The following is a 27914-nucleotide window of genomic DNA, read 5'->3' as shown; positions in this document are numbered from 1 at the left end:
AGGCTCAACGCGACCGCCGACTTTATTTGCGTGCAGATTAATTTCCGCCTATATTAGACAGCCTGTTTAACGTTTTATTTTGGTATTGCATCACTCATAGCTCTAACGTTTAAAATAGAGTTTAGGAAGATGTATGTAACCACAATCATTAGCTTTCATTAGCTTTTAAAGCCTCGTCTCTTGTCAAAAGGCTCAACGTGACCGCAGACTTTGATGAACACTGCTGGCAGCAGCGACGTCTGTGTCCGTACCATTCTTATCAATGGCAGCGTAATCTCGTATCTCCCTGCTCCCAAGTCATAAACCTTGTATCTCCGATTAAACATGGTTTTGGGGAAATGTTGTGTTAATGTTGGTACACAACAGTATATGATAGCAATATAAGGTATGATACCAACTTTAACGATACAATGTTTAATAACTCAAAAAATATGTAGTTTTTTTTAATTTCCTGAAAAATAATGGTTTTGGAGATGCGAGGATTCCGCCCGACAGCGACGATATATAAAGTGTCATGTTTGTTTGCAAAACAACATGCTTTATAACACTGTGATTGGCATTGGGACAAAATTTATTCTTCCCTGTTTATCCTCCAGGACTATGAAAGTAAAGAGGCTAAATCTGGGATTGTACAGTACAGACAACAACAATAACAATCTACGTCATTTGGTCAGAAGGTGTTGATCCTGAAGACGAACCTACAGATGTTGGTATGGCACTTGAATGTGTGTGAGTGTTACCCTTGGATGTGGGATGCTTTTTGGACTCATTTATGCCCTTAATCTTAACAATCATAAAGACCTCAAGTACACGCTTGAAGCATTTGAGAAAATCCTAATGGAACTGGATAAAACCAAGCTGTCAGCAAAAGTCCAAGCACTGAAAATTGCGACGCTTTATATTTTATATACACTGATATTTCCTTTTTCAAACTGTTTTTTCTTTTTGCTAACCTTTAAGTTTTGTTACTCCCAAAGTCAGGGCCGGCTCGAGCCTTTACGGGGCCCTGAGCAGAATTTTATTCGGGGGTCCCCCTGTGCCCCCAATACAATTGACTATTATCAATGTTTGATTATTTGCTTGATATTATCACACTTTAAACCTAACACACCCAATTCTATTAGTTGTAGATGTGTTTGGGATGTAGGAATGTCATAAAAACAAAAACACATAAACCTTGCATTACAAGTGTATTGTGATTATTAAAACATTTGATAATTTCATTACTTCCAATTTTAGGTGAACTGTCCCTTTCAATTTTGAGCACAGACCATACAAAGGTTGTGGAATTTATTGTTCAATGCATTTAACTATTTGCAAGTATTTCATTTTAAAAATCATTTTTATTTTATTTTAACCACAACCTATAAAACCCCCTTAAAGCCACACAGCCCTTGAGGATGATTCGATCTTTTTTATTTATAGTAAATAAATATTTCACTATATTTAAGTGAATAACAATAAGAATAAAAAGTTATATTTATTTATTCTATGTTTGACTAACATGTGATTTTCTTTTGTTTTTGCTTTTTTGGGTACAGCTGCTTTGATACAATACAAATAAAGCACTATAAAAATAAATCTGACTTGACTATATAATTAGATATTACATATAATTTCGTAGTAAAACGTAGTGTTACACATTTTATTGGTGAGTTGTGTTTTGTAAAACTGCTTTTTATCACATAATTAGAAACACCACATTAATTAACGTTATATGTTTGCACTTGCTAAGTGTGTCCCATCGGGTTAGAAATACTACATGCTCACTTGGGATCTTCACACACACTAGAACACTAGGGCCAAAAACAGGAAATACGTCATGAGAGTAGTCAAGTGGTCAAGTGCAAAGACCGCAAGTGGGGGTATTTGGATGCAGCCTCAGAAGCGGCCATCTTCGATGAAGCAGGGAACTCAGTGGCTTCAGAAACAGCCTCTGGTGCAGACGAACAGTGCACAGCCCAGACACACAGCAGGGCAGCAGCCATCACTGTCAGAGCAGACTGGGATTTAGATCTGGATTCTGGCTGGGCCATTCAAAATCTTTGATCTTGTTTTGGTGAAACCATTCCTTAGATCTTGTTATGGTGAAACCATTCCTTTGTTGATTTGGAGGTCATTCATTCAGGTTATTGTCATGCTGAAAGGTGAAATTCTTCTTAATCTTAAAGTGATACTTCACCCAAAAATAAAAATGGACTTCCATAGTAGGAAAAAATACTTTATCATTTTTTTTGTACACAAAAGAAGACATTTAGAAGAATGTAGGACAGCAAATAGTTCTGGGGCACTTTTGACTACCATTGTATTTTTTCCTACTATGGGAGTCAATTTCTTCCAAATATTTTTCTCTGTGTTCATCAGAACAAAGAAATGTATACAGATTTGGAACAACTCGAAGGTGAGTCAATGATGACAGAATTTTCATTTTTGGGTGAAGTATCACTTTAAGTGTTTTGACAGAAGCCTTAAGGGTTTGGGCCAAAATTGACTGGTATTTGGAGCTATTTATTATTCCATCCACCCTGATAAAAGCCTCAGTTCCAGCTGAAGAAAAGCAGCCCCGAAGCATGATGCTGCCATCTCCGTGCTTTGCTGTTGGGATGGTGTAATTTTGGTGATGTGCTGTGTTTTTTTGCACCAAACATATCTTTTGGTGTAATGGCCAAAAAGTTTGATTTGGCATCATAACATCATTCCACATGGTTATGGGAGATTAAATGTATTTTTTGCTCATTTTAGCCAGGCTTGGATGTTTATTTTAGTTATAAAAAGTTGCCATCCCCCATAGCCCAGTCATATGAAGAATTGGGGAGATTGTTGTCACATGTAAGGAGCAACCAGTACTTGCCAGAAATGGTTGCAATTCTTTTAATTTTGCTGCAGGCCTCTTGGCAGTCGTCATTACCAGTTTTTTCCTATTCTGCACGTCAATTTTAGTGGGATGTCCTGGTCTTACCAATGTCACTGTTGTGGCCTATATTTCTCACTTTGTTGATTACTGTCTTTACATTGTTCCATGGTATATTCAATGCCCTGGATTATTTTTTGTAACCCTCTCCCAATTTATATTTTTCAACAATGAGGTCCTGAATCTGCCAAGTATGCTTTCAGTGTTTAATTGGATGTTACCAAATTGATTGTCAGAAAAATCCTTTGGGGAACAGTCATACTTTTTTAGGGGGTTAATCAGTGACTTGAATTGATGGGATTTGTGTACTAATTCATATTTAACTTAAGTCTGAATGTAATTGGTTGACTTCTTTATAAATGTGACACTCCCATTGGTCCCTAGTCTTGTTTCCCCCGTTTATGCCCAAGGACGTTACTTTTCCCACGCTCCCTCATCATTGACTGTTTTCACCTGTTCCTCATTAGTTCATTCCCATCACCTGTTTTCACCTTGTTATCTGTTCTATTTAAGTTCTCCTCTTGGTTCAGTTATTTGTCTGGTATTATTGTAATATGTTACCGTGTTCTGTGGAAGATTTTGCTCGGTGTGGTACCCTGTTTGTTCCGTGGATGTCATTTGGATTACCCTCTTTGTTCCTGTGGATGTTTTTGATTACCCAGTTTGGTTCCTGTTATCACCTTTTGTTTATTAAACCTTTTTCACTCACCTCCTGTTCCTCGTGGATTCGTCTGTCATCAGTGAATGTTACAGAATACCAGACTGATATATGGATTACTTGCGACTCTCTAGAGGACAATATGAGGTACCACCTCAGCCAGGATGGTCCTCTGGAGAGATACGTGGAGGACTTCCTTGAACTGAGCCATCACGTGAGCTTGGATGATTGCTCACTTAATGCGTACTTTGTGATGGGGTTGGATGATGGCTCCCATCGGTGTCTGGCGCCCGAGTTCAGGGACCGACCCATTGGGGAGTTTATCGATCTCATCCTGTGGATAATGGGCTCTCGCATCGATGTGAGCGAGACCATCCCGGATGAGATCGATCATCATCATCTGATCCCGTCCAAACATTCGATGAGCGACCCAGCTCACCTCACCCCGAAGTCCTCCACCAGAGATGAGTCCCACAGTAATCTGGGGTTCTCAGAGCCCGCTGCCCAGCCGCCCTTCCAGTGTGTTCCGAGCCCTGCCCGTCCGGCCTTCCAGAGTTCCCTGAGGGTACCAATGTGGCTGTGGCTCTGGCATGCGTCTGGGCGGTACCGACCAGTCCCGAAGTTTCCCCAGTACACAGTCCTGAAGGATTCGTCTGTCATCAGTGAATGTTACAATAAAAGGGTGTGCACACTTATGCAATTTGGTTATTGTACATTTGTAACTTTTAATTTTTACCCCCTAAATGATTCTTATTGTTATTCACTTTAATATATAGGTTTCAATTTTACAACTATGGTGGAACATGTTCCGACATGATTTATCTTGATTTCATTACATGACAAACACATGCAATTTTAACAGGGGTGTGTACAATTTTTAGATCAACTGTATGTATATAGAGATAGTTATATACTGTGTGTATCTATCTATCTATCTATCTATCTATCTATCTATCTATCTATCTATCTATCTATCTATCTATCTATCTATCTATCTATCTATCTATCTATCTATCTATCTATCTATCTATCTATCTATCTATCTATCTATCTATCTTAGATTTAAAGACGTGGGTCAGTTCTGAGTAAATGGTCACAAGATTGATAATCCATTAAGATGTGTCTTCCACAGGCTCTGCGAAATCAGAAAATTGCAAATATAAGTTAAGAGATACGTGGAAAAAAACTAGTAACATACTACACAACAGCACATCTTGTTTTCCACAGAAAATCTGCCACTGTAGGGTGGACCACTCATATAATATATATATATATATATTATAACCACTCATATATATCTTTATCTTATGTTTATTGTATTGTATTTCTTAATTTTTTATACCCATAGGCCCTTATTTAAATCATTGTGTACTGTATTCTATTGTGTTATGGTCTCTGTGTACTGTTGTTGCTGTTTCTGTGTTCTGGATGCTCCTTTCACCAAAACAAATTCCTTGTATGTGCAAACATACTTTGCAATAAAGCTCTTTCTGATTCTGATAAGCAATGAAAACCTTTCCTAGACCAGTATGATTATTCGCAGCATATGAACAAATGAATAAAAACGGTTACCATACAACCATACTCTTCACACATACATTTCATCTTGTACAACAACAACACTGACGTGTAAGGATCATATCAGTTACCTGTCCATGTAAGGTATACAGGCAGGCTCAGTGCAGGATGGGTAATCTCCACAGTCACACTTAGATCCTGTCTTTTATCAGTCAGACTCACACTGTTAATACAAGACGAATCCAGTTGCATCTCCTCTTCTGTATTATTTTTTTGTATATGCTCCTTTTGTTCCGGCTGTTGATCCTCTTTTATTGATTTCATTTCACCCACCAATGTATTCATCATTTCATATTCTGCATTAAGGTCCACAACAGGTGGCCTGATTTCTGTAGAATAAGCCAACACATTTGCAGGTTTCAGTTGTAATTTATTATTAAATGTTAGGCCTTTAATATTTGGTCTATTCCCAACCATGAAAGACACAAGCTTGACTCAAACCTGTTTAAAGTCCCAGTGGATTTAAAAATTTCAATGCATATTTTATCATAAAATATTGCAGCATTTATTGTAAATAGTTTTTCGATGCGAGTCGTTCTCTTTTTAAAATTCGTGTACCCTCATAATCTTATAGTTAAAATCTGAAAATGCACTTCCTTCCTGTTATGACAATCCATCTTTAATGACCTATGTTAGACGGCTAGGGCGGAGCATTCGTTAACTCCTCCCCTTCAACTGTCAGTCTGCTGCCAGTTCCATTTCAAAATGCAATGGCTGTTTTTATACATCCAATCAAATCGCAGAGAAAGACGAAAGCCACGCCCACTATTTTTCTCATTAGAAATTCCATTTCACACGGAAATGCGTCAAAATACGGAAGTAAAAACGACCGCGACTAACGGTTCACGGGGACTTTAAGATAGATGCGGTCAGTATTTTGTTTACATTTAGCCTGCACTGTAAAAAAATCCCCATAGAATCTACTCAATAAAATTGAGGTAACAATTTGCACTCACTTTGTTGGAGTACATCCTATATTTTCGTGTAAAAAGTATCTAAATTTATGAGCTGTACCACACTAAAAGAAATTGGGTAAAGTCTACCTAATTCATTATACAACTAATTACGAATTATTTTAAAATTGAGAAAATTAACCCTTTGACAGCACTTAACATTCATCTGCCTAATTATTATTACTAATAAATAATCAATACGAATATTTAAACTTTAAATATTACTCATTCAGGTTGAATTTACCTAAAAATGGCCAGACACAGAAGATTGAATCATTTACTTTTTATTGAACAAGTAAAAAATAATTTCTATACTTTGCAGTGTCAATTCTTTCCAATAAGTTAAAACACATAAGATTCCCCTTCAGTTCTGAAGTTAATTTATGGGTCAAAACTGCTACGCAAATTCTCCCATAGTTTTTTTTTACAGTGTGGGCTGTTTGTCTAATAAACCATCCAATACTCATCTTTTCATGGCATACTTACTGTGCGTGTGTCCTCCTCTGCGACTTTCCTGTGACTTCACCACAGCACAAACACTCTTAAGCTCTACATTCCCATCACTGTTATTTTTTTCTGTCTCTTTTGACAAAAGTTTGAAGAAAGTTGCACCACCAGCAGCCCAGAGCACTTCAGCATTTGGGTTTCCTCCAACAAGTAGTATTGAGAATATTCTGACACCGTCACTGCCCCAGCGTACGGACAAAGAGGAGGGTATGGATGGAACAACTTAGAGACAAAACACAGAAAGAAATAAAAGTGTTAAATTGATTTGTAAGTGCTGTTTGTTTTTTGCCCTAACATGCAATGCTATCAAAATTTCCGTTTAATTTATTCGATCCGTTTTGAACCCTTGATCTTGGTATCACTAGTGCCATTAAGGTACAGGAACTCTGTAGCCAATCATTGTGTACTTATTTCTTCAATCTCTTCAACAATAACTATTGCTTCTTACATGGTTATGACTCGAAAGATATAATTTTAAGAGTGCCAGTTTACCAATATTTTTCCAGACTCTCTCAATGGGCTTCAGAAGTGAGCAGTGGGATACTCTGCACATGATTTCACCTCCCCTTATTGTCTTATCCACATTCTTCAAGATTGCCTTTGTGCGAAATGTCCTGGGCAGATTTTGCAAAGGGCCCCAAAGCTCAGATCCTTCCATTATTTCCACCTTGGTTTCCTCTTTGTCCTCAATCACATACCCTGTTAGATGCAGCCATTTGACTGAGATTTCAGGAGGGTAGAAATCTGTTATATCACAGGCAAGGGTCAAGGGTCTTTCCATAGTGCATGGATGGGAAGAGGGGGTGATTTCTGAAATGGTGGGGTTTTTTATGAACCCTTGGAAAGAAAAATAAATGTTAGTCTGACTTTTAATTCTGAGATTGAATCTTCATTTTAACAATACTATATAGAAATTAGGGCTGTCAAGCTATTCAAATTTTTGATCTAATTAATTAAATGATATGGTGATCAATCTAATTCTGGCCACTTTGGCACCCTAGGCGAAATTCCTAGCGGTGTCCCCCCTCCCCGAAAAAACAAGTAACAACATAAACTGTGATAAAACACTTTTAATAATAATATAACTTGCCTTAATGCAAGTTCACAAATACAGTATATTAAATTCTTTTTTAAAAACTTATTACATTTAGGTATCTTCAGTTTTAGACCAAAACAATAGTTGTGTAATATATTGGAAAACTTATACTTGATGGAACTGATATACTGCAGTAGTTTTATTCTAAATATACAATATTGAAGATGGTCGCATATAAGATAAAATATTGTTTTGAATATTTTCTCCAAAATCTTGACACACTGTAAATCCATAGAAATGTAGAATAATTTGTACTTCATCCATTTTGTGCAAATGCATTTACATTTACACATTTAGCAGACGCTTTTATACAGTGCATTTAAGCTACATTTTTAATTGCTAAGTGTGGTCCCTGGGATTGAACCCACAATCTTTTACACCGCTAATGCTCTACCACTGAGCCACATGAACACAGCGAGAAACGGTGTAAAAATGCAGAAATATGTTTTAATTTATATATTCCAGTGCACTTCCAAATTTAAGCATAACGCCCGTTTCACACCGCACGCAAGCAGCAGCACATCATTTTTTCGGTGCCTATGTTAAGAGAGAATACATACCGCACATGTAAACAGCGCGTGCTTGCGTAGCAGAAGCGGCATGTACACAGCTAATACCGTGTCTACACCGGACGTGACCGCTTCTAATGGGATTGTCGCGTGGTACCGCGTCGCATCTAGTGTGGACAAATTTTTTAAATTATAATGGGTTGTAAATGCGTTCTGTCTTTTGTCTCGCATCGCATCGCGCTGCACTGCGTCCGCTGTAGACACAATGTAACACATGATGTACCTTTTATGTAATGTATTATTTTAATTATTAACTGGTTACCAACACAAAACTTTTAACCCATTAAGTTGTCATGACATGACCACGACTGGCAGATTATGCCACGAGGTTACGTCGAGGCGACGAATACAGGAATTTCCGGTTGCCGTTACGTCGCCACGACATAAATTTGGTCATAAGATTACTTTGACGTCACGTAACACTCACACGTATTTTGGCTAGCTGGGTAAGCAGCAGTGCAGCGATCATTTTGGTCTTTTGTGCTGCGCTGCTCATTTTAAAATAAAGCGACAGTCCACTCTTTACGATCAAAATGTAGATGGATTGACAGGAAAAGTAACACTTTTACCTTTAAAGCATGTAAGTGCTGTCTAATGTGTTTTTAACAGTCGCCATGACTTTCAAAAACACTTTTGTCAGGAGTTTTTTGGCCAAAATCACAACAACACATTTAAAGGATTTACAATACAGGTATATTTAAATGTTACGCCTATATTGCTGAATCCTTCGAATTGGGATGGCCTCAAAGCCACTAGATTGAAAGCCTACAATCTTTAGCAAAAATAGCGTAACGTCTAATGCTAACACCCTGGCTTCAGAGGAATGCAGGAAAGGTGTCCAGATGCTAGTTTCTTTAATGGATGTCAATGGGTTTTGTTAGCCGTTACGGTTTCTCCAACTGGAAGTATTACAGACCCTTCCATCTCTCTATAATAAGAGTATCTCTGACAGCTTTCAGTCGTGCTGCTGTGATGCAATCTGTCTTAAAATGGGGCCTTCAAAGGATGCAGCCCCACTCAGTTTCCGGGTCATAGGATGGAGGAACGAGGAAACAAGGAAGTATATTGAGAAGCACTCCGAGCCCTCGTTTTTAACTCAGCAACCTTTGAAGGTCGCAGCCTTCGAATTGGAACACAGCTGTTTATTCATTCATTCATTTGTTTGATTTGTTCAAAAAGCTGATTCGATGAGAATCCAGGGTCTGAATTTACTAAACTGTTCTAAACTGTAAGATTGTTCTTAAGATACATTATAGGAAGTTCATAAGAATGTTCCTAAGTGTGATTTTCAAACATTTATTAAGAAGTTCTCAAATATTTTCTTAGGAATATCATACTTTTTTTGTAAGTATAATGACATATGCTATGTCAATGATTACACTTGCCTGCTGTGTGGTACTGTATTTATTCATCTATACAATAAACTTTATTTGTGTAACAAGCGCCTAGCATTCTTATTAGCATGTGTTAAAAGGCATTTACAATCGCATTTTATCTAAAATGTTAAAAAGCGTTACAACTTATACATACATATAAAACATGTATTATAATAAATATATGTTATACACTATTTGTGACCCTCTCTGTTTTTCGAGTCGTTTTGTCCCAGAATAAATGTAAAAGGCACTCCTTTTTTAATAATAAAAGCTAAAGTAAGGGAGCTAGACCTTTATTATTTCCCAGACCTTTATAATCATTTTAAAAAATATAAAATTTCCTCAATAGATTATGATTCTGGGTCAATACAATATACGTCACATGTGAAAAATCAAATGCATGTATTAAACATCTTACCTTTTGAGATTTAAGACAACCGTGAGGCTATCTTAATTTTAAGATTATATTTACGACATCTTTTATTTCGAGAATTTTGATTCTTAATTTTTTCCCTAAGATAAAAAAATTAAGAAATGTCTTATGAAGTTTTTTTCAGGAATACTTAACATTCCTAAATTTGTCCTTAAATTAGAATTTCAAAAAAAAGTTTTTCTTAAGAATGCTTTGTGATTCCGGCCCCAGATATGTTTAAAACCGGATAGTTTTGCTTTGCCTTTATAATTTCTTTGGCAAAACTGTTCGTTCTGTTAAAATGTTAACTTTAATCATAGACCCCCATAGATTCCTTGCTATTCTCTCTGTGTATAAGTAGCCCTCATGTTTCATTGTCCCTGGTCTAGCTTTGTTGTTGTATGTAATCCCTCTGACAGTGACTCATGTTATGGTTTTGTATTGTTAATGTTTGACACATGGGTTCTTTTAACTTGGTTTCAGTTGACTTTGTTAGTGATGGGAAAATTAAGCCTCATGAAGCACAGAGACTTTCCCCTGACTGTTTCAAGAAAAGATTCAAAGCTTTGAGAGTGTCGAGAACAGCGCCATCTGTTGGTGAATAAAACATATAGCAGTTGCTTGAATTAAGCAACCAGCAGGTGAAATTCAGATGAATTTTAATGTTATGTGTACAAATAATGCTTTGAGTACAACGTGTGTGTGAATGGCCAATAGAATAATAAAATTTACCCATTCAAGTGTGGCAATAAATTCCAGTATGAGTCAATATTCATACGATTCGATACTGTATGTTGTACAGAATGATGTGCACACGCACATAATCACACACATAAGTTTAGGGACATTCTGACTGCATTTTATAGGCTTCATCACGCACTGTTTTTGTCCTGCTTCACCTTCTTTAAACAACTGTTTAAAATGACAGATGACCTATACGTAGGTCTGGGACAGGGCTTTAAATGCGTTAATAATTTTAATGCATTATTTTTTATCATAATTAATTGATCCAATTAAGCTGTTAAATTGACAGCCCTAATAGAAATATTATTTAGATTTTCAAATATTATCATTTGAAATATATCATTTTATCATTTAGGTTTTGCTTGGAAAAACAAGTTGAGTGCATTGTTTTTTATGATACAGTAGTCCAGTGTGTTCCTGTTGCGGACGGCTAGTTCACTCACCTCTGGTTTCCCGGATGATGGGCCGTTTCAGGGCCATGTGGTGAACAGTGACCCACACCCGGGTCTCTCCTCTTTCCAGCTCTGCCTTGGGAAGTCTGCACTGGCTCATTGCCGAAAAGAAACTTTCAGCATCAGGCCGGGGAGCAGAAAGAGCCGGAGGGACAGAAACTGGACACAGCTCCCCTCCCTGACAGAACCAGCGAAAGGTGATGATGTCTGGATGAAAGTGAGCAGCCTGGGCTGTCATTGTCACCACACCTGAGCAGAGGGTCTGTTAATGCCAACCTTATCATTATGCATTTGTATATTTTTTGAAATATTGTATATTGTCAATATGTGATACCTCCGTCACCATTTGGTTCTGAGAACTGGATCTCTGAAACTTGTGGTGGTGCTAAAAAGCCAGATAAAATATGCTTAATTTATATTGAAATGAAATATAATTTCTTTAGCTATTATATAATGAAGTGGAAAATTATTAATGAGACCATCTGACCTAGAATAGTAAATTTATCAGATACTCTTTCTGCCACAGTCTTGTCTTTGCCCTTATATGAGATCCGGCATTTGAAGACTGCTCCCTTGTGTATGGACAGATTGGGTATGAAGGTGAGAGAGGAGAAGAGCTGTTTGTTTGTGCCAGAGGATGATCGCAGTGGCAGCTGAGTGTGTAACTTGTAATATCCTGCAGCAGTAGAGGATAGCAGAGGACCTTTTTCTGATGCTACAGACACATGAGAGTTGTGAGGAGTGTAGGTTGCTGAACGAAAATGACCATATTTTTTCTCTCCTAAAATTAAGTGAGGGAGAGAGAGAGAGAGAGAGAAAGAGAGAGAAACATGGCTTTCAATGAAAGAACAAGTCTGTGCCCACTGAGACACTGGTGAGATCGAGGCTGAGACACGCTTTCTCCTTTATTGGGATACATTAAACAGGTGAGAGAAAAACACTTCTTCTCAAAGCTCATGCCAGAGTTTCAGAGCTCTTCAGAAAGAGATCAGATGCAGATGTTACTGGGGGAAACAGACACACATCAGCTTGCCCTAAATTTATCTATCAGCTGCACACCCTCAGAAACAAACTACTGCTTTAATCTGTTATAATCAATGCACACACACACGCACACGCGCACACGCACACACACGCACGCACGCACGCACGCACACACACACTGTTTTATTGCGTCCTCATATTTCTGCTTAAAATGTACATTTTATATATACACCTTAATTGTTTATGTTTCAGTCAATTTGTTTATTTACATTCACTTTATTTTATATTTCACCCTGTATTTTATCATTTACTTAGCACCTTATTTTAATTTCACTTAAATGTTTGTACTTATTGTATGTCTTTGTGTTATATGATTAATACTTTGGCTGAAAACGCAGCAGCCATAGCCAACCTCCGCCCCACACATTTGGGTATAAAGGAAGATGTGCGGGGTGTGCCCATTCATTGAGCTCTGTGCAAGGAACCTGGGAGGCGTCTCCCGGTCGCTGCAGCGGACGGCAAAGCATTGTGGCATGAGGGACCAGAGCATGTGAGCGGAGCTGAGCGGTGAGAATTTCCGCTCCCTGCTCATGTGGGTGTTCGTACCCCCCGCTCCGCCGATCAAAGTCGCACCAGACCGCTCCCCGCTCACCTGCAATTTCATCCCGCTCCAGTGAAATCGCTCCACGCTCGCTCAAATTAAAAATTCCTCTGCATGCCGTTTTCAACCGAAGCCTTACCCCTGGTTTACACCGCACGCATCTGTGGCACGTTACGGCTCCGACGCGGCTACCGGAACTGATCGCGGTCATTCTAGTCTATGCTCCAGCTGCGATCGGTGCCTCGATCCTTTTAAGGGTAGCTGGAATTCAAAATACGTGTTCAGCACTTCACGTGAACCTATGTGCATCACGCATCATGTCAAAATACCTGCCTGCTGCAGACGCGTCGAAAGGGTTTATGATAAAAGAGACGCTCGCGTTCAGAAGACACTGCGTTAACACTTAACTCTGATTACACATGAGACTAAGCAAGTATCTAGCAAACACGAACGTCTCTTTTATTAAAAACCGTATTTTGACATGATGCACCACACGCACATGACGGGCTAAATACATGTTTTGCCGAGCTTCTCATTACTGATTCCCCTGAAGAGGAGTCACGGATCGCCACTGCTATGCTTGTGTTTACACCAGACATCTCTCCTTCACAACGAATGATTTTTGAAGTGTAGGCTGACAGTTTTGTTAATTGTTGAAGGCACAGGTGAATTCTGGGTGGATTTGTGCATGCCCTAGACTCGTGGTGTGAGCGGCATCGAAGCGGAACCGGAGCCATCGCCTTTAGTTGGGCTGCTCATGTCCTCTGGAATTCTCTCCCAGCTAACATCCATAATTTAGACTCGTTACCTCAATTTAAAGCTAAACTCAAAACTCACTTATTCAGAATAGCTTATCCTACATGATTACTGTCTGCAGTTTTTTTTTCCGTAACTACTGTTTTTCTTTGTGTTTTATTGATATTTGTTGTTGTCTTCTCTATTACTTCTGATGTACGGTGACCTTGAGTGGTTTGAAAGGCGCCTTAAATAAAATGTATTATTATTATTATTATTAATATAATGTGGTATTCACTAATTCTAATTATGTATGCTTTCGCTTCTCTGTTAGCGAGTACTTTAAACAGGTTTCCTGTCCTTGTTTAAGGAATACTTACACAGATCCCTGTAGGTTTACGCTTACTTACAAACATGCAGCTGTTTGTGCCTTACACACCAATACTGAAGAATATTGTTACAGACTATTTTCATTGGGCAAGTGTAACACAGTAATGATCACCATTTAGCTAAGCTTGTATATGCAGAGTCAATGTTTATATGAATGGCATAGATCTGACTATAATTTACAAGGCCCTTACAACGTAGAAAGAGGAGCATCACTCAAATCTACATGTACCTTTACATAACACTGTACTGAGATTCCTTCATCAGAAACAGGTTAAACAATACTGCAATTCGGATTTCTTCGCCAAAGCAGATTAATTCTGGAACAGTTTCACATGCAGCTTATCTGAGATTCCTTTGTAAGAATAGATTTATGCATTTATTAATACTGAAATTGGGATTTCTTTGCCAAATCAGATTAACCTTACACTGATACTATTTAAGACTTTTACAATCATAGCAGAAGTACCAACTCAAACTATCCACTTTATCACTTTATCTACATTAAAAAAGTCGCAAATAGCAACATACGTATAGCCATTGCATCATATTGTCTTGATTTAAAACACACTTAGGTTGACAGAAGTTTAAGCTCATAACTTTTGTTTAATCATGCCCACATTCTCCACCAATTGTGTAGGGGATTCAATGAGGAACAGATTATTTAAACACTATTCTCCACCAAATTTGTAAGAATTATCATCAATATTGATCACAATTATAAGTAATATATTCTCCACCACCCTTTGTAAGGGAAACAAATATCAGCCCAAATTGGGATTCATTTAGTTGATTATGATCAATTATATTTATCTGGATCAAATTCATGATTTGGGGAAATCACTTAGCATTAAATAGCAGGTATCAAGAATCAGCATGATTAGGGACTCCGGATTATGAGCATGAACTACATACAATGTCACGTGTGACATAAAACAGGACTTTATTCCTAGACTAGACACATACTAATCTAACATACACACACCACACACACGCACGCACGCACGCACGCACGCACGCACGCACACACACACACACACACACACACACGCACACACGCACACACGCACACACACACACACACACACGCACACACACACACACACACATACAGTTTAGCATTGGAAGAAGGTTGAAGTTGAAGCAGAGAGAATAAATAAATTTTTTACCTGAGATTTACCAACACACAATTTGCATTCCAAAACATGCATGTTATAAGATTTAGTTTAGAAAAATAAAGAAATACATTAAATTATTTATTCATTTAAATATATTAAAATGAACCAAGTGTTACTCAGAGGCTAAATCTGGCAATATGGAAATTTGTGTGGTTTTATTTCTCATTACGATCTCAACTAGTTTACCGGTAGTCATGCAAAAACTACAATAAACAGAGAAATATTTTTTGTGTGTCATACCTGTGTATGAAGTGTCTTTTATAGGGACATCATTTAGGAACCAAGCCGTCTGTACTCTGTCTGCCAACTTGCCTTCTACACTGATTGTGACTCTGCCTTTCCTACCCACAACCACCCTGGGTGGTAAAACGATTGCTGATATATTCAGAGACTTGAGCTTCTCTGAGAAGAAAAGGGCAATAAGTGGGTCAGCGTGTGATTCTAAAAAAAACCTGTAAAAATGAAAATATAGTGGTTGCAGTTTTGTCTATGTGAACCAAAAAACACATTTCACCCTATTTGGGGTGTAGTCTAACCTCTTCTCGCATATGCTTAACTATACCATTAGAGTCAAGTGGGAAAAAAGCATCTCTATGCTTTGATACATATTTAAAATGCAGTGTCTACATACAACATGTTTTAGCTTATTAACCTGGAAGCAGTAAATAAATAATTACATAAATAATAGAAATATAATGTTTTAATAATTCTCTTGGAGGCCTCTGTTCACAGTGTAAAACAGATAAGTGTTCCCTTTATGTCTGCCTCTCGACAGGGTTTGAACTTGAAACTTATCTCTGATCGTAAATTTCAAAAGGCCAATGAACTTCGAGTGGCCCATTCATTCGGATTTTGTTCTTCGGAACCGGCAACGCATTTTAATTTATGCTCAGTTTATTAGTCTCTGTCTGAGAGAATATTCCTGCTGGAATTACAACAGGGGCAGTTCTAGGGTGACTGGAGATCTGGGGCTTAGCCCATAGACATCCACATCCATATGTCAGAAAACACATTTCGTATCTAAAAATGTTTGGAAAATGTGAGCCTGCTGCTTTCTTGTGTTTTTTATTGCCTTGGGAGCTTCCTTTCTTGTGGCATCTGCCATTTCTAAGCAGCCATGAGCTGCGCTCGTCATGAAGGTTCCGGTAAAGGATAGATAGATTTTCAGCACAGATGTGCTAAGAATAAAGAGTGTGCCTCACCACATGTGCACCGCGACCGTGTTGCTCTCTATTTGAGCGCTTGCAGCGTGTTTACATTTAAAATAGCAAACTTCCTTATGCAATTGATGCAAAATGTAAATGGCCCATAAGTTATTTATACAGGGCATGGTAATCAAAACATTCGGGGCTTTACTGAAAACTTTCAGGGCTTCAGCCCGCTTAGATGCCACCACTGACTTATGGCGCAGATCAGCGCATTCGTCCCCCTTCAGCGTGCGACGTTCACCTCATCCTCGACTCCGACGGGCACGATACCTGTGTCACATGCTTTGGGCATCCAGCATGCTGAGGCAGCATTCGTTGATCTGACATGTCCGCACTGCGTTCACATGTCGGTAAAGGTGTATCGGTCATGGCTGGCTGTGCTCTTTTTGAGCTGTATTTTGACAAGGTAGTGTGGTGCCAATCCGCGTTCTGCCCGAGTGCCATTTTTTCCGGAAGTGCAAGAGGAGCTCACCAAGACATGGAACAACCCCTTCTCAGCACGTGCACACCAGACTAGCTCCATCGCCTTGACTTCCCTCGACTCGGGGGCGGCTAAGTGATATGTCGATACCCCCGAGGCATTTAAGTCCGCAGACTTCTGCCACCTGGAGGGGTCGACCAACGCTCCCTTCCAAAGTGTGTAAGTTCTCTTTGGAACTCGTGTTGAAGGCTTATGCTGCTGTTGGTAATGCCGCCTCCGCCCTGCAGGCCATGCAGGTCCACCAAGCCAAGGTGTTCAAACATCTGCATGAGGGAAGACACGACTGGGTCATACGATGTCCACTCTAGTGGTCCAAGAGAGGCACCACTGGTTAAACCTTGCAGAGAAGATCTGTTTTGTCGATGCGCTTATTTCACAAGGTGAGCTGTTCAGGGATACCGTTGATCATTTCTCAAAGCAGTTCTCAGTGGTAAAGAAGCAGATAGAGGCCATCAAGCACATCTTGCCCAACGTCTGCTCCCCAGCAGCCCCTTCCCAGCTCTAGCACCCCCTTCTCAGGCAGCCCCCCGGAGGCGTAGAACACCGCAGAAGAGAGCATCCACCCCCCTGTCAGCAACCCATCAAGAAGACATCTAATTTATTTTTGCATTTGCTCAGAATAGATGTCGCAACTCACTTGACGCCTCCTCCTCTGGAGTCAGCAGGGCGACCTCAACCGGTCAGTCGATGAGCTCTCTCGGCAGGTTACGCTCTTTGGAGGGTGGTGACTTCACCCCGCACAGTTCAGCTTAATTGGGAGCATTTGGGCAGGCACAGGTGAAACTGTTTGCCTCCCTGGACACCACCCATGGCCCGCTTTTGTACTCCCTGACCGAGGTCCCCCTCGGCATGGATGCCGTAGCACACAGCTGTCCACGGGACAAGCGAAAGCTTCTGTGCAAGGTCAGGGAAGAGGAGCATCAAGTGCTGCTATTTGCGCCCTACTGGCCCAACCAGATTTGGTTTTCAGAGCTGATGCTTCTAACGACAACTCCCCCTGGCAGATTTCCATTACGAAGGACCTTCTTTCTCAGGGGAAGGCACGACCTGGTCATTAGCTTTCTGAGGGATCGGAGGAGGCTGAATCCACCTCGAACGTGCTCTGTAGCCTCTTGGGACTTCACAGTAGTCCTCGAGGGCCTACGAAGGGCCTTGCTTGAGGCCCTGCGGGAAGCCAGTCTACCTCATCTTACGATGAAGACGGCTTTCCCTGTGGCGGTCGCCTCTATCAAGAGGGTAGGGGCTCTGCAGGCCCTCTTACAGGGTCCTGAGACCTCGGAATGGCTATGTCCCCTGTTTGTGAACCTGTGACCTCAAAATTTACGATAGGTTCTCAAGTTCAAACCCCATTCTGTCTCGACATAACGTCTTGTTCCCTTAATCAGGGAACAGAGGTTACAGTCATAACCGAGACGTTTTTCTTTCTGAGTGAGAGGCTCAATCGTATCTACTACTTAGGTCATTGAACAAAATGCAAAATCCAAGAAACTGCAAGTCAGAGACTTCCAGGACTAAATGTGCCACAAAAATTTAATTGAATGCTAACAGGCTGTAAATAACAAGGCTTACCATCTCTTCTCTTCCAGGAAAATCCAAAGCAGAGCAAGAAAACAAGTGTAAGTGAAATGATCATCAGTGCCACTGAAGCCTTTGCTGATTTATTTAGTCCAGGATTTTGCACTGAAAGAGATTTACAGTATGTGTTAAAAGTAATAAAAACTTTTCACTTTTATTGTAACACAAGGTAAAGTGTGTATTTTTTGTTAAAGCAGACATCAGATGAAAACCCCACTTTTTCTGTGTTTAAGTGCTATAATCGGGTCCACTGTGCATCTAGCACATGGTGTGAAAAATGGTGTGCCTTTCCCTGCAAGCATGTGAGAAATCGAGCTGTTCAGATTTCGCTCCGATTGTGACGTCCAAAGCGGATTTTATTATAATGTTACCGCCCCTTAATCCACACAGTTCTACCCACTGCGCTCCGCCATTGTTGTTTTCACAAGCGACAGCGGTGTACGTGACGCCATGGCTAAAGTTTGTGGACAACATGCAATGTAGTCGCTGCACAGAGTCCAAACCTAGGAAGAGACAGGAATGGATTTATTTTATTTTTAGTGGAAATCCATCAGAAACCATAAGTAAATACCTGCTTGTTTGCGCGAATCACTTCAAACCGGAGTGCTTTATCAACCTGGGACAGTACAAACAGGATTAGCTTTAAAGTTGTTCCTCAAGAGAGATCGAGACCGACTGAATGAGACAAAACTGCCAATGTAAGTAATATTTATCAATAGTTATTATGAAACCTTCTCTTATCACAGTTTAAATATGAGTTTTATTCAATTTTGATAAAACCTTTCTGCAGATTATTACAGGCTTTTGGGCCTTTCTTGAAACCCCTTGATTCAGCTGTGCTTCCTCAAACTTAAAACAGCATTTCTGTTACCAATCACTTCTCTCAATAGAGTAGGAGATCTTCAGGCCTTGTGGGTTTCCCTTACGTGCTTTAAATTTGCTCTTGGAATGTTTTTTTTTTTGGAAAGGCATTTATTTACCCTAGGCCAGGTTATTTGCCTAAAGGATAAATATTGTGATGAGGCCCATTATCCATTCAAGCCTTTTGTCTTCCCCCTTTTAGGAGCCAGCAGCTTTTTGTATGTTTTGGGTAGAGGTGGGTATGCGTGGGTAGTTTACTTCGTTACTCTTACTTGAGTATATTTGTCATGGAAAATCTGCACTTTTACTTTGTTACACTGCGTGACGTTCCTTCATTTTAAGGCATTATGAAATGCGTCGTTTATTTCAAGGTTGTTGACTCTTTTTACTGGGGCATTCCAGAGTAAATGATTCTTTTGAGTCGATTCCTTTGAAAGCATTAATTGAACAATGGGCAAAACCATCTGAATAAGTTCACAAATCAGTTCAAATGATTAGTTTAGTTCGCAGCACGATCTGAATCGTCTGAAGCAGCCGGTTACTCCTCTGGAAACTTAAGAACATGCAGAACACAAAGAGTATTGGATGAATCGGATAAAAATCTATTATCTATCAAAGCTGCAAATGCGTCATATTTTTTGCCAGAAATGAGGCCAACCATATGCATGCACACGCGCAAACTGTTCGTCAGACACAGCAACATACACTTAACCCGTTAAGGGCAGTGTCCACCGAGGTGTTTTTACGTGGCTGAAAACGCCCTGCACTTGGCTGAAAAGCTCGCCGTTTCTGTTGGAAACAATTGAAAATAATTTGATTGATGAACATTATAAACAGATCTTTATGCTGCTGCCCCTTTAAGAGTGAGTATACGGATATACCATTATGTGCTTTGATTATATGTTGCATTGCTGTCTATGTGGGGAGTCAGAAATCTCTCTGATCTCATCTTAATTTGTGTTCTGAAGATGAACAAAGGTTTTACGTTTGTTAAAACCATTTAACTGTAGTTACACTACGAGACATGATGATTTCTTGTTATCAGATGTTTTTCCAGCATTAAGAAAATTAAAGCCACTTCAGCTTAACTTGTTGTCCCTCATGCTTGATTTTCAGTGTTAATGTATTCAACAAACAATGGCCTTTGGCTGTAGAAGAAACATGGTCAAGGGGTGTAACTGGTTCGTGTCAATTGGCGTAACCAGTATTTTTCATAAAAATATAATTATATACAAGAAAATTAATGTGTAATAAAAGTACAAAAATAAATGCTTATAGCCATTTTTACATGATTTGTCCAAGATTATTTAGAAAACAATGGTATTTTCAGCATATGTCCCAATAAATGATGCAAAAACGCATTACAATTTATATTTTGAGATAAATTAAATAAAATATATTTTTGTCTTTTTTTTAGTATGTTTACTTAGGGCTCAGGTGATTTCTATGTTTATATTTTGAATATAATTTAATTACGCTGCCTAAAGCATGTCAGAAAACAAGTCAACTTTCAGATGCATCCATCATTTTTGATATTCCATTTTGCTTCTGTTAGCAGAAACTGAACAATTTGCCTTTTATCAAATTAACAAAACAAAAAGTAGGGTAAGGTTTGTGCACTAGCTTATCAAGCACAATAACCCCCTAAATTGTGTTTAGATGATCATTGTATTTGAATAGTTGCATAGTACCGTGTGGGTCCACAGTGGATAGGTCAATGGTTCCATAGGCAGGTTCGGACACATGGGGCTGCTGGGCCACACACTGCACTTCTCCTCCCTTTTTCCTTTCTTCAAGACTCAGGGTATGGTACCGATGTGTTCTGTACATTCCATCCTCATTCTGTACAGCCTTGGAATGCTCAGGAAGAACTTCCCCATTCTGGATCCATAGAACAGATATGTTGTGAGGAAAAAAACCAGTGATGTCACAGGAGAGGGTGAGCAGAGAGGTGTGAGTACCGGAGGGGACAGTAGCTAGAGTAACCTTTGGAAGCACTGGAAAGGGGATAAAGAGATTGCAATTTAAATCTTGCTAGTTACTAGGGGTCCATTATTAGGAATAGTAATCTGTCTGTCAGAGGACACTATAGTGCACTGTAAAAAAACGGATAAAGTACTAGCAGAAAATTACCAGTACATTTCCTTTATTTTACGGCCATTCTGTGAATGCTAAAATGTAATTTACTGCCGTGCAAAATGTAAAATACAGGTAAAACAACTGTAAAAGATTAATACAGAAAATGCCTTCATATTAATACAGTATATGTGCCCTATTTTCTTACAGACTATTTTTAGAGTGTGGAATAAACTTCATAGTCTGACTTTCTGTACTTCCAGATTTCATGAACATAATGAAACCAAAATAACAACAAGGATTAGCATATAGCTGAGTAAACCCATAGATGTGTGATAAAATAAATGCATTTGAAATGTGCAGTTGAGAACCTTACACATCTTACACTATGTGACCAATAGCATATGGACTTTTTTAATAATCATATTTGGATAGTTCTGCAATTTAGGTGATAGTATTATTTTAGCATCAAATTCAATTTGTCAAGTAAATTGTTAAAATATGTGTGCAAATATATTAAAAATGACCTCTGTAAATCTGTAAACCTCTGTAAACATACCAATTACACGTGGCTTAAACTTCATTGTGGTTGGTTTCACCAGTGCTTTATGCTGTACCTCACAGCCAAAGGTTGTATTTTGGTCAGAAAGGTTAGGGATGAAGGTCAAAACGCTCACTGCATCATAAAGGCCATCCTCTGTACGGTTCACCAGCAGCTTGTAGGGTGCTGGGATTTTCTCTTCTGCACGTGTCCATGTAAACATTATTTGTGGAGGACTAAACCCCTTTGCCCAACATTCAATCTCACCTTTTATTTTTAGAACCATGTCAAGTGAACTGATGAAAACCATAGGGGGAACTGTGAAAGATTTAAAAATAATTTGTTTAGTATGCTTAATTATGGAATATGTGATACATTTATACTATTATAAAAAACATTTGTGAGAATCCTCTAGACAATGGGTGTCTCCCAAGCGAAAGGCTGCATCCTAGGGAGATTACATCCTGCCTAGACCAGACAGTCCTCCTCAACATTTAACTCTAAAATAAGATGGTATAGTAAGTGTCTATGACAATGTTGTAACAATTCCCGCCCTACAGTCAAGGCATTAAAACTTTGATGAAAGAAGTTAAAACAATTTAATGTACCGCCACAAAAAGCTATTATACAATTTTTCAATAATGGAAAGAATAGCGAAGCAAAATCATATATGCTATATACTGTAAACCAAAGCTTTATAACATGGGATGTTTAGCATTAAAACACAAATAAATGCCTTAATCTCAGAAAACATTGCAAGGGGAGCTCAGTGACGACTCTTCTTACTATGTATTTGGAATGATTGTGCGTGACTGAATTTCCTTTAAAAAAAGGCAGAATGAAGTATACAAAAAGAAGGGTGCTTTCCAAGGAATCTTCACACTGAGATGTCCTTTAATGGTGCTTAATTATGTGGCAGTTGAGAAATGTAGCCTTCTTAGGATGTAGCCTTCTTTTTGAGAACCCCCCAAATATTCAGGTATTCAAAAAAATTGTATTTATGTTACAGACACATAGTTTAGAGTACCCTTGAAGCATAAGCATATACATCTTATAGGTAATGAACTGAGACCTACCTAAAATTGTCAACGTTACATCTGTGGAGTAGTCTGTATCATTGTAGCTCATGCTACACTCATACACCCCCTGATGATTTGGAGTGGTATTGTAAACAGTCAGTGGGAAAGAGCCAAAAAAGGAATCGGTGGTATTCAAGAAAAAGCCTGGTTGAGAGTGGTTCTTTGAGGCAATGACTGAACCGTTGAAGGACCATGTGATGCTTAGGAGAGAATTATCAACAATAGGCGACAATGTAAAAGAGCAGTTGAGGACAACTGAGGAACCCGGGGGCACAGAAACTTCTGCAGAGAAACCTACAAGACAAGAGTTTGAGGGGGTAAAATATAACAGACATTGAGAAAATAAGATGACAGAATATGCATTTCCCCTTCAGTCGGTCTCTCGACATTGTGTTGAGAGACAGACTGGGGTTTGATCTTGAGAACCTATCATCTCCGAGAGGAATCCGTCAACCTCCCCGGGGTTTTGCCCTTTGTGAGGTGAACGCTCTGTCAGCCACCAAACCACCCCCACCGGGACAGTGAAGCAGATCGTCCCTCTGATTCCAGCTGTCACGGTACTTGGGCGCTTGGCACGAGCGCACCAGCCCATCACGCTGGCTAGAGAGGACGATCCGTTCCCAACCCAGGTTTCGGGGCATTCTCCATACCTCACCTTCTGGTGAAAGGTGCGTTCGAACCCGTCCCTCTAACCAGGATGTCTTCCGGGTTTTATAGCCCGTACTTCACAGTGCCCAAGAAAGGTGGGGGGCTGTGCCCAATTCTGGATCTGCGCTCCCTGAACAAGCACCTACACAAGCTGCCATTCAGGATGGTGATGCAGAAGCGCATCATGGAGTCGGTTCGTCACCAAGACTGGTTCGTGGCAATCGACCTGAAGGATGCGTACTTCCACGTCTCCATCCTCCCTCGACACCGGCCGTTCCTGCGGTTCATATTCGAGGGACGAGCGTATAAGTACAAGGTCCTGCCCTTCGGTCTGGTCCTGTCTCCACGGGTTTTTACCAAACTCATAGAGGCTGCCTTAGCTCCCATCAGGGATAATCAACAATCTCGACGACTGGCTTATCTTGGCACACTTGCGAGATGTGTTGTGTACACACAGGGACCTCGCGCTCTGGCACCTAGACTGTATGGGTCTTCATGTCAACCGACAGAAGAGCAAGCTTACCACTAGGCAAAGGTAGGCAATTGCCTGGGGCCCCGAGCTACCAGGGGCCCCCAAAAGGAAGGGGTGGACTTAACCAATAAGCCATGTCAGCAGCCATGTAGAGCCCCAAGTAATCATCAAAATAGTCGGGATATCCCTGTTAACGTTTTAGGTTAGTACATCTGTACAAAGGCACTCCCCTCATTATAGATTAGAGTGGATCATTCCATTAGTACCGTATATGCGCGAGACGAGTTCAACACCAGCTAGAGAAAGTTAACGCAGCGGCGGAATTAGTAGAACTGCCCACAGCGAGAGTGTCAGAGGGTACATTAGCTGCAAAACGAAGTAAAAGTCGCAGGGAAATAAAACAACAAAGAACACAACTACACCAGCGGAGAGGAAAAAAGACGATTTACAAAAGATTCTTGCCAAAGTCTCTGCTTTTTCCCCACACAAACTCCACCGCTGCTCCTACAGCAGTAGCGCATCTCTCTCCCGCCAGACGCAGCACTCTCCCGGCCACGAGCAATGATAATGCGCCGGTGAGTATCTCTCCATGAACACCGACAACACAGTTATCATGACTGATGACCAAAACATCTGTCAAACAAAGAGCACTGTGCGCTTGGTAGGAGAGGGCCAGTTCAAAGGTAGAAAGGTTGGACTCCGCTGCGCTGACCGATGGGCACATAAAGACATAATATAATAACGTCAGTAAAGTGCTAACGATTCGTACTGTACGCACTAGTACAGAAATTTGGTCACATTTAAATGCATGAAAGGACAGAGAGAGGGCACACTTTGTATATAGTAATCCCAGATCAGGGTTTTTCCTGCATAAAGAAATTGGAGGCGGCCGCTTCAATCAAATTTCGTGCCGCCTTAGACTCTCCTCAAAAATATGTTGAGTGTCTTCACAAAAAACACTGCGTGCATTATTAAACAGATTGTCATTTGTAACTGCAGTTACGAAACAATGGAGCTGTATCGTTACCAGCAGTGAGACGCTGAAGAGTTCAGTAAAAGAGCTATATTAGGAGCTGTATTAGCTGTGTTTCACGGCTGTTCAGGAGTTTTACGTTCAATTTACATTTTCTTGAATTTCTTGAAAAGATTTCCTAAATTAACTTGCTGTACATCATTATAATGTTTTTAGCTGTGAAGTTGGCTCGTTGAATGAGCGTTATTCTGTAAACAGCGAGTTCGCCAGTATGAACGCACATTGCGATCAGAACGACTCGCAAACAAATGACTCCTTTGAACCAATTCTTTTACACAGAATGTAAGAGATCAGTGAATCGTTCAAAGCTTAGTGAACTACAAGAGAACGTAGGGTGTGAATGAGGTTTGCTCATTTAGTTAGACTGGTTACTTATGGGCTAAAAAGTCTTATAAAAAAGGCTTATATTAAAATTTTCAACTTTTCTGTTTGATTGAATAAATTTAATGCTTTATATAACTTATTAGTTTTCATTTCATCAATTTTTTTAGAACTTTAATATTAGTGTTTTGTTTAGACACTTATTCCATGTTTTTCATTTGGGAATTCATTATTATATATTTTTTAATTAGTCAGTATCTGTGTTTATTAAGCTTAGTTTTCCCCTGTCACTTTGACTGGGGGTGAAAAGTTGTGTGCTTTGAGGAGGAAGAAAAATAAGAGTTGCAGTAAAGTAAAATGGTGCATAGTTGGGGCCCCATACATGGATTTGCCTAGGGCCCCCAAATCACTAAATCCGCCCCTGCGTGGTATGACTGCTGTCTGTCATACCTTGGTCATCTAGTAAGTAAAAAAATTAAATGAAGATATAAACTATTACATATAAATGATTCAATCAATCAGTTTTCAAAACCATAGTTATGATTATTTTGTTGTAGCCATGGTTTTACTACACTAACCATGTTTTTTTCTCACTGTTTAATTTTCGTAAGGGATTGTCAATGTAGCTGACCAGCATACTTACTGTATTTAAACTAAACCAATGTATTCTATGACGATTAGTGATTTCAGAAAAAAAGCAGCTCGGGATGATTCTCGCGGACTTTTCCATCTCTTGCGTGTTAGGGCGCCACCTGCTGGGCGTCAAAACAAACTGGTTTGGCCTCTGCAAATGCACAAATCACTTTTGCTCCATTCATCACACAGATATGTGGTGCAAAATGAGAGAGTGTGCGAACTTGTGTCAGAGACTGGCAGCAGCAGATTCAAGCAGTTTTAGTTATGTTCTTGTGTTTGTGATAGAAAGATGTCCATGAATAAAACCTTTAATTTGTGAGAAAATATTTGACAAGCATTCAACTCTCACTGCATGAATTCACATAAACTGGTCTGTGAACGCTTGCTTTTGGTGCAGGTGTGTGAATGTGTTTTGCACCACATTTACTGCAGCAATCGTAGCAAAAGATGTGAGTGCACGAGTATCTCAGTTTGTGATTTGTAGAATTGGATTTGTGCACTTGCACTGAAGGATTCAAGAAGGTGTAACTGTTGTGTTGTGTTTACGGGAGAGGAAAAAAATCTACAAGTTTGCAACTTCAAATTTTGACTTCAAATTTACTGATACACATGTGTGGCTGAGTCCGACCTCTACAACTACAAGTTCCACTCTCACAGGCGCTCAGTTGTTTTGCACCAAAAATACCTTCATATGTATTCTCTAGCACAGCAAACTAACTGACGCAGTGTCGAAGTGACAAGAGACATCACTGTTATGCTCACAAATATGTGACTATCTAAACATGAAAGTGCATCACTAATAAAGCAACATGATATCTCATTTCCTGAGAACCAGGTTAAGGTGTTTTCCCATTATTGTATAACACAGAAATGTATGAATTTGACAAAAAAAATCTTTAAAAAAAAAGTGTACAGTATGTAATTTTTATCAACATTAAAATGAAACAACCTCTCAAGAAGAGGTTAATCAAGGTTATTTAAATTTACTCAAAACTTTGAAAACATTCATGTTCATTAAAATCAAATCAAATATTGACCTAAAAATTATTGGAAAAACTTAACTCAAGGAAACATTTAAATGTTGCCTTAAAAAAATATATTGAAATATGTTTAAAACAGTAAAATTATAATAATACACAAAAACTAAAATAAAAATTCATTAATCTTATATAGCAACATTAAAAAAACAATAAATTATAAAATCACAAAGGTATATACCAAAATTTACACAAAAACTAAAAATCTAAAAATAAAAGCTAATTTAAAATATTAATAAAGCTACATGACACTAAAATCAAAACTATAATAACTCTGCTGTTAATAATACATAAAGTAATAATGACATGTAAAAAAGAATATTGGGGATGTTTTGTATAAATTTAATAAATCGTTCAGCATCCTGATTTAAATTCTCAAACTTATCCTGGTTTCAATTTTTTATTTAGGGTTGTTACTTATAGTAATAACTAACAGTCAGGGTTTGGTTGTCTTAAAGATCCTATAATGTGTACAATTCATTACAAACAACCAAAACAACAGCTCATGTACAAGCAGGAGTTGTAATGAACGTCACCAATACAAATCACATTTGGTATACATTGTTAATAATAAATGAATAGTGCAAGAATGAATGTGAAGATGTATAAGTGAATGTGGAGATTTACTTAATTTACTAAATTATATTTGTAGATAAAATATTTTTATTTCTATAATGTGGACTAGTACTCACCTGGCTTTATTAGGCCCAGCAGCCATAAACAGAACAGGACTTTACACCTCATGGCAATTTCTTGGACTGAGGACATATTCCTTATCATTATACTATTTCATTCTTTCATAGCT

General features: G+C 39.1%; 1 protein-coding gene across 5 annotated transcripts; it reads right to left on the bottom strand.

Moving 5' to 3' along the window:
* Positions 1-21: 21 nt before the first annotated feature.
* On the bottom strand, positions 22-27914 carry si:ch211-180a12.2 (uncharacterized). Of its 5 annotated transcripts, XR_008964854.1 has the most exons (14): positions 27802-27914; positions 22960-23256; positions 21902-22201; positions 20958-21263; positions 18400-18510; positions 15382-15543; positions 11744-12037; positions 11591-11641; positions 11248-11505; positions 7100-7444; positions 6587-6829; positions 5219-5476; positions 4627-4704; positions 4237-4506 (listed from the first exon to the last, which is right to left on the bottom strand). XR_008964854.1 is itself a non-coding variant. In XM_057359244.1 (13 exons), the coding sequence occupies exons 1-13, from the start codon at positions 27887-27889 to the stop codon at positions 4010-4012; spliced, it is 2913 nt and encodes a 970-aa protein (XP_057215227.1). In that variant the 5' UTR covers positions 27890-27914; the 3' UTR covers positions 22-4009. The 5 variants fall into 5 exon arrangements, 4 of the variants coding, with proteins under 4 accessions (XP_057215227.1, XP_057215229.1, XP_057215230.1 ...); XM_057359244.1 differs by lacking the exons at positions 4237-4506; positions 4627-4704 and adding an exon at positions 22-4209; XM_057359246.1 differs by lacking the exons at positions 4237-4506; positions 4627-4704 and adding an exon at positions 22-4209 and having other exon boundaries at positions 22151-22201.

The sequence above is a fragment of the Triplophysa rosa genome, linkage group LG18 (assembly GCF_024868665.1).
Source record: "Triplophysa rosa linkage group LG18, Trosa_1v2, whole genome shotgun sequence".
Taxonomy (NCBI): domain Eukaryota; kingdom Metazoa; phylum Chordata; class Actinopteri; order Cypriniformes; family Nemacheilidae; genus Triplophysa; species Triplophysa rosa.
The sequence above is the reverse complement of the archived record's forward strand: the minus strand, read 5'-3'. Positions and strand labels throughout refer to the sequence as shown.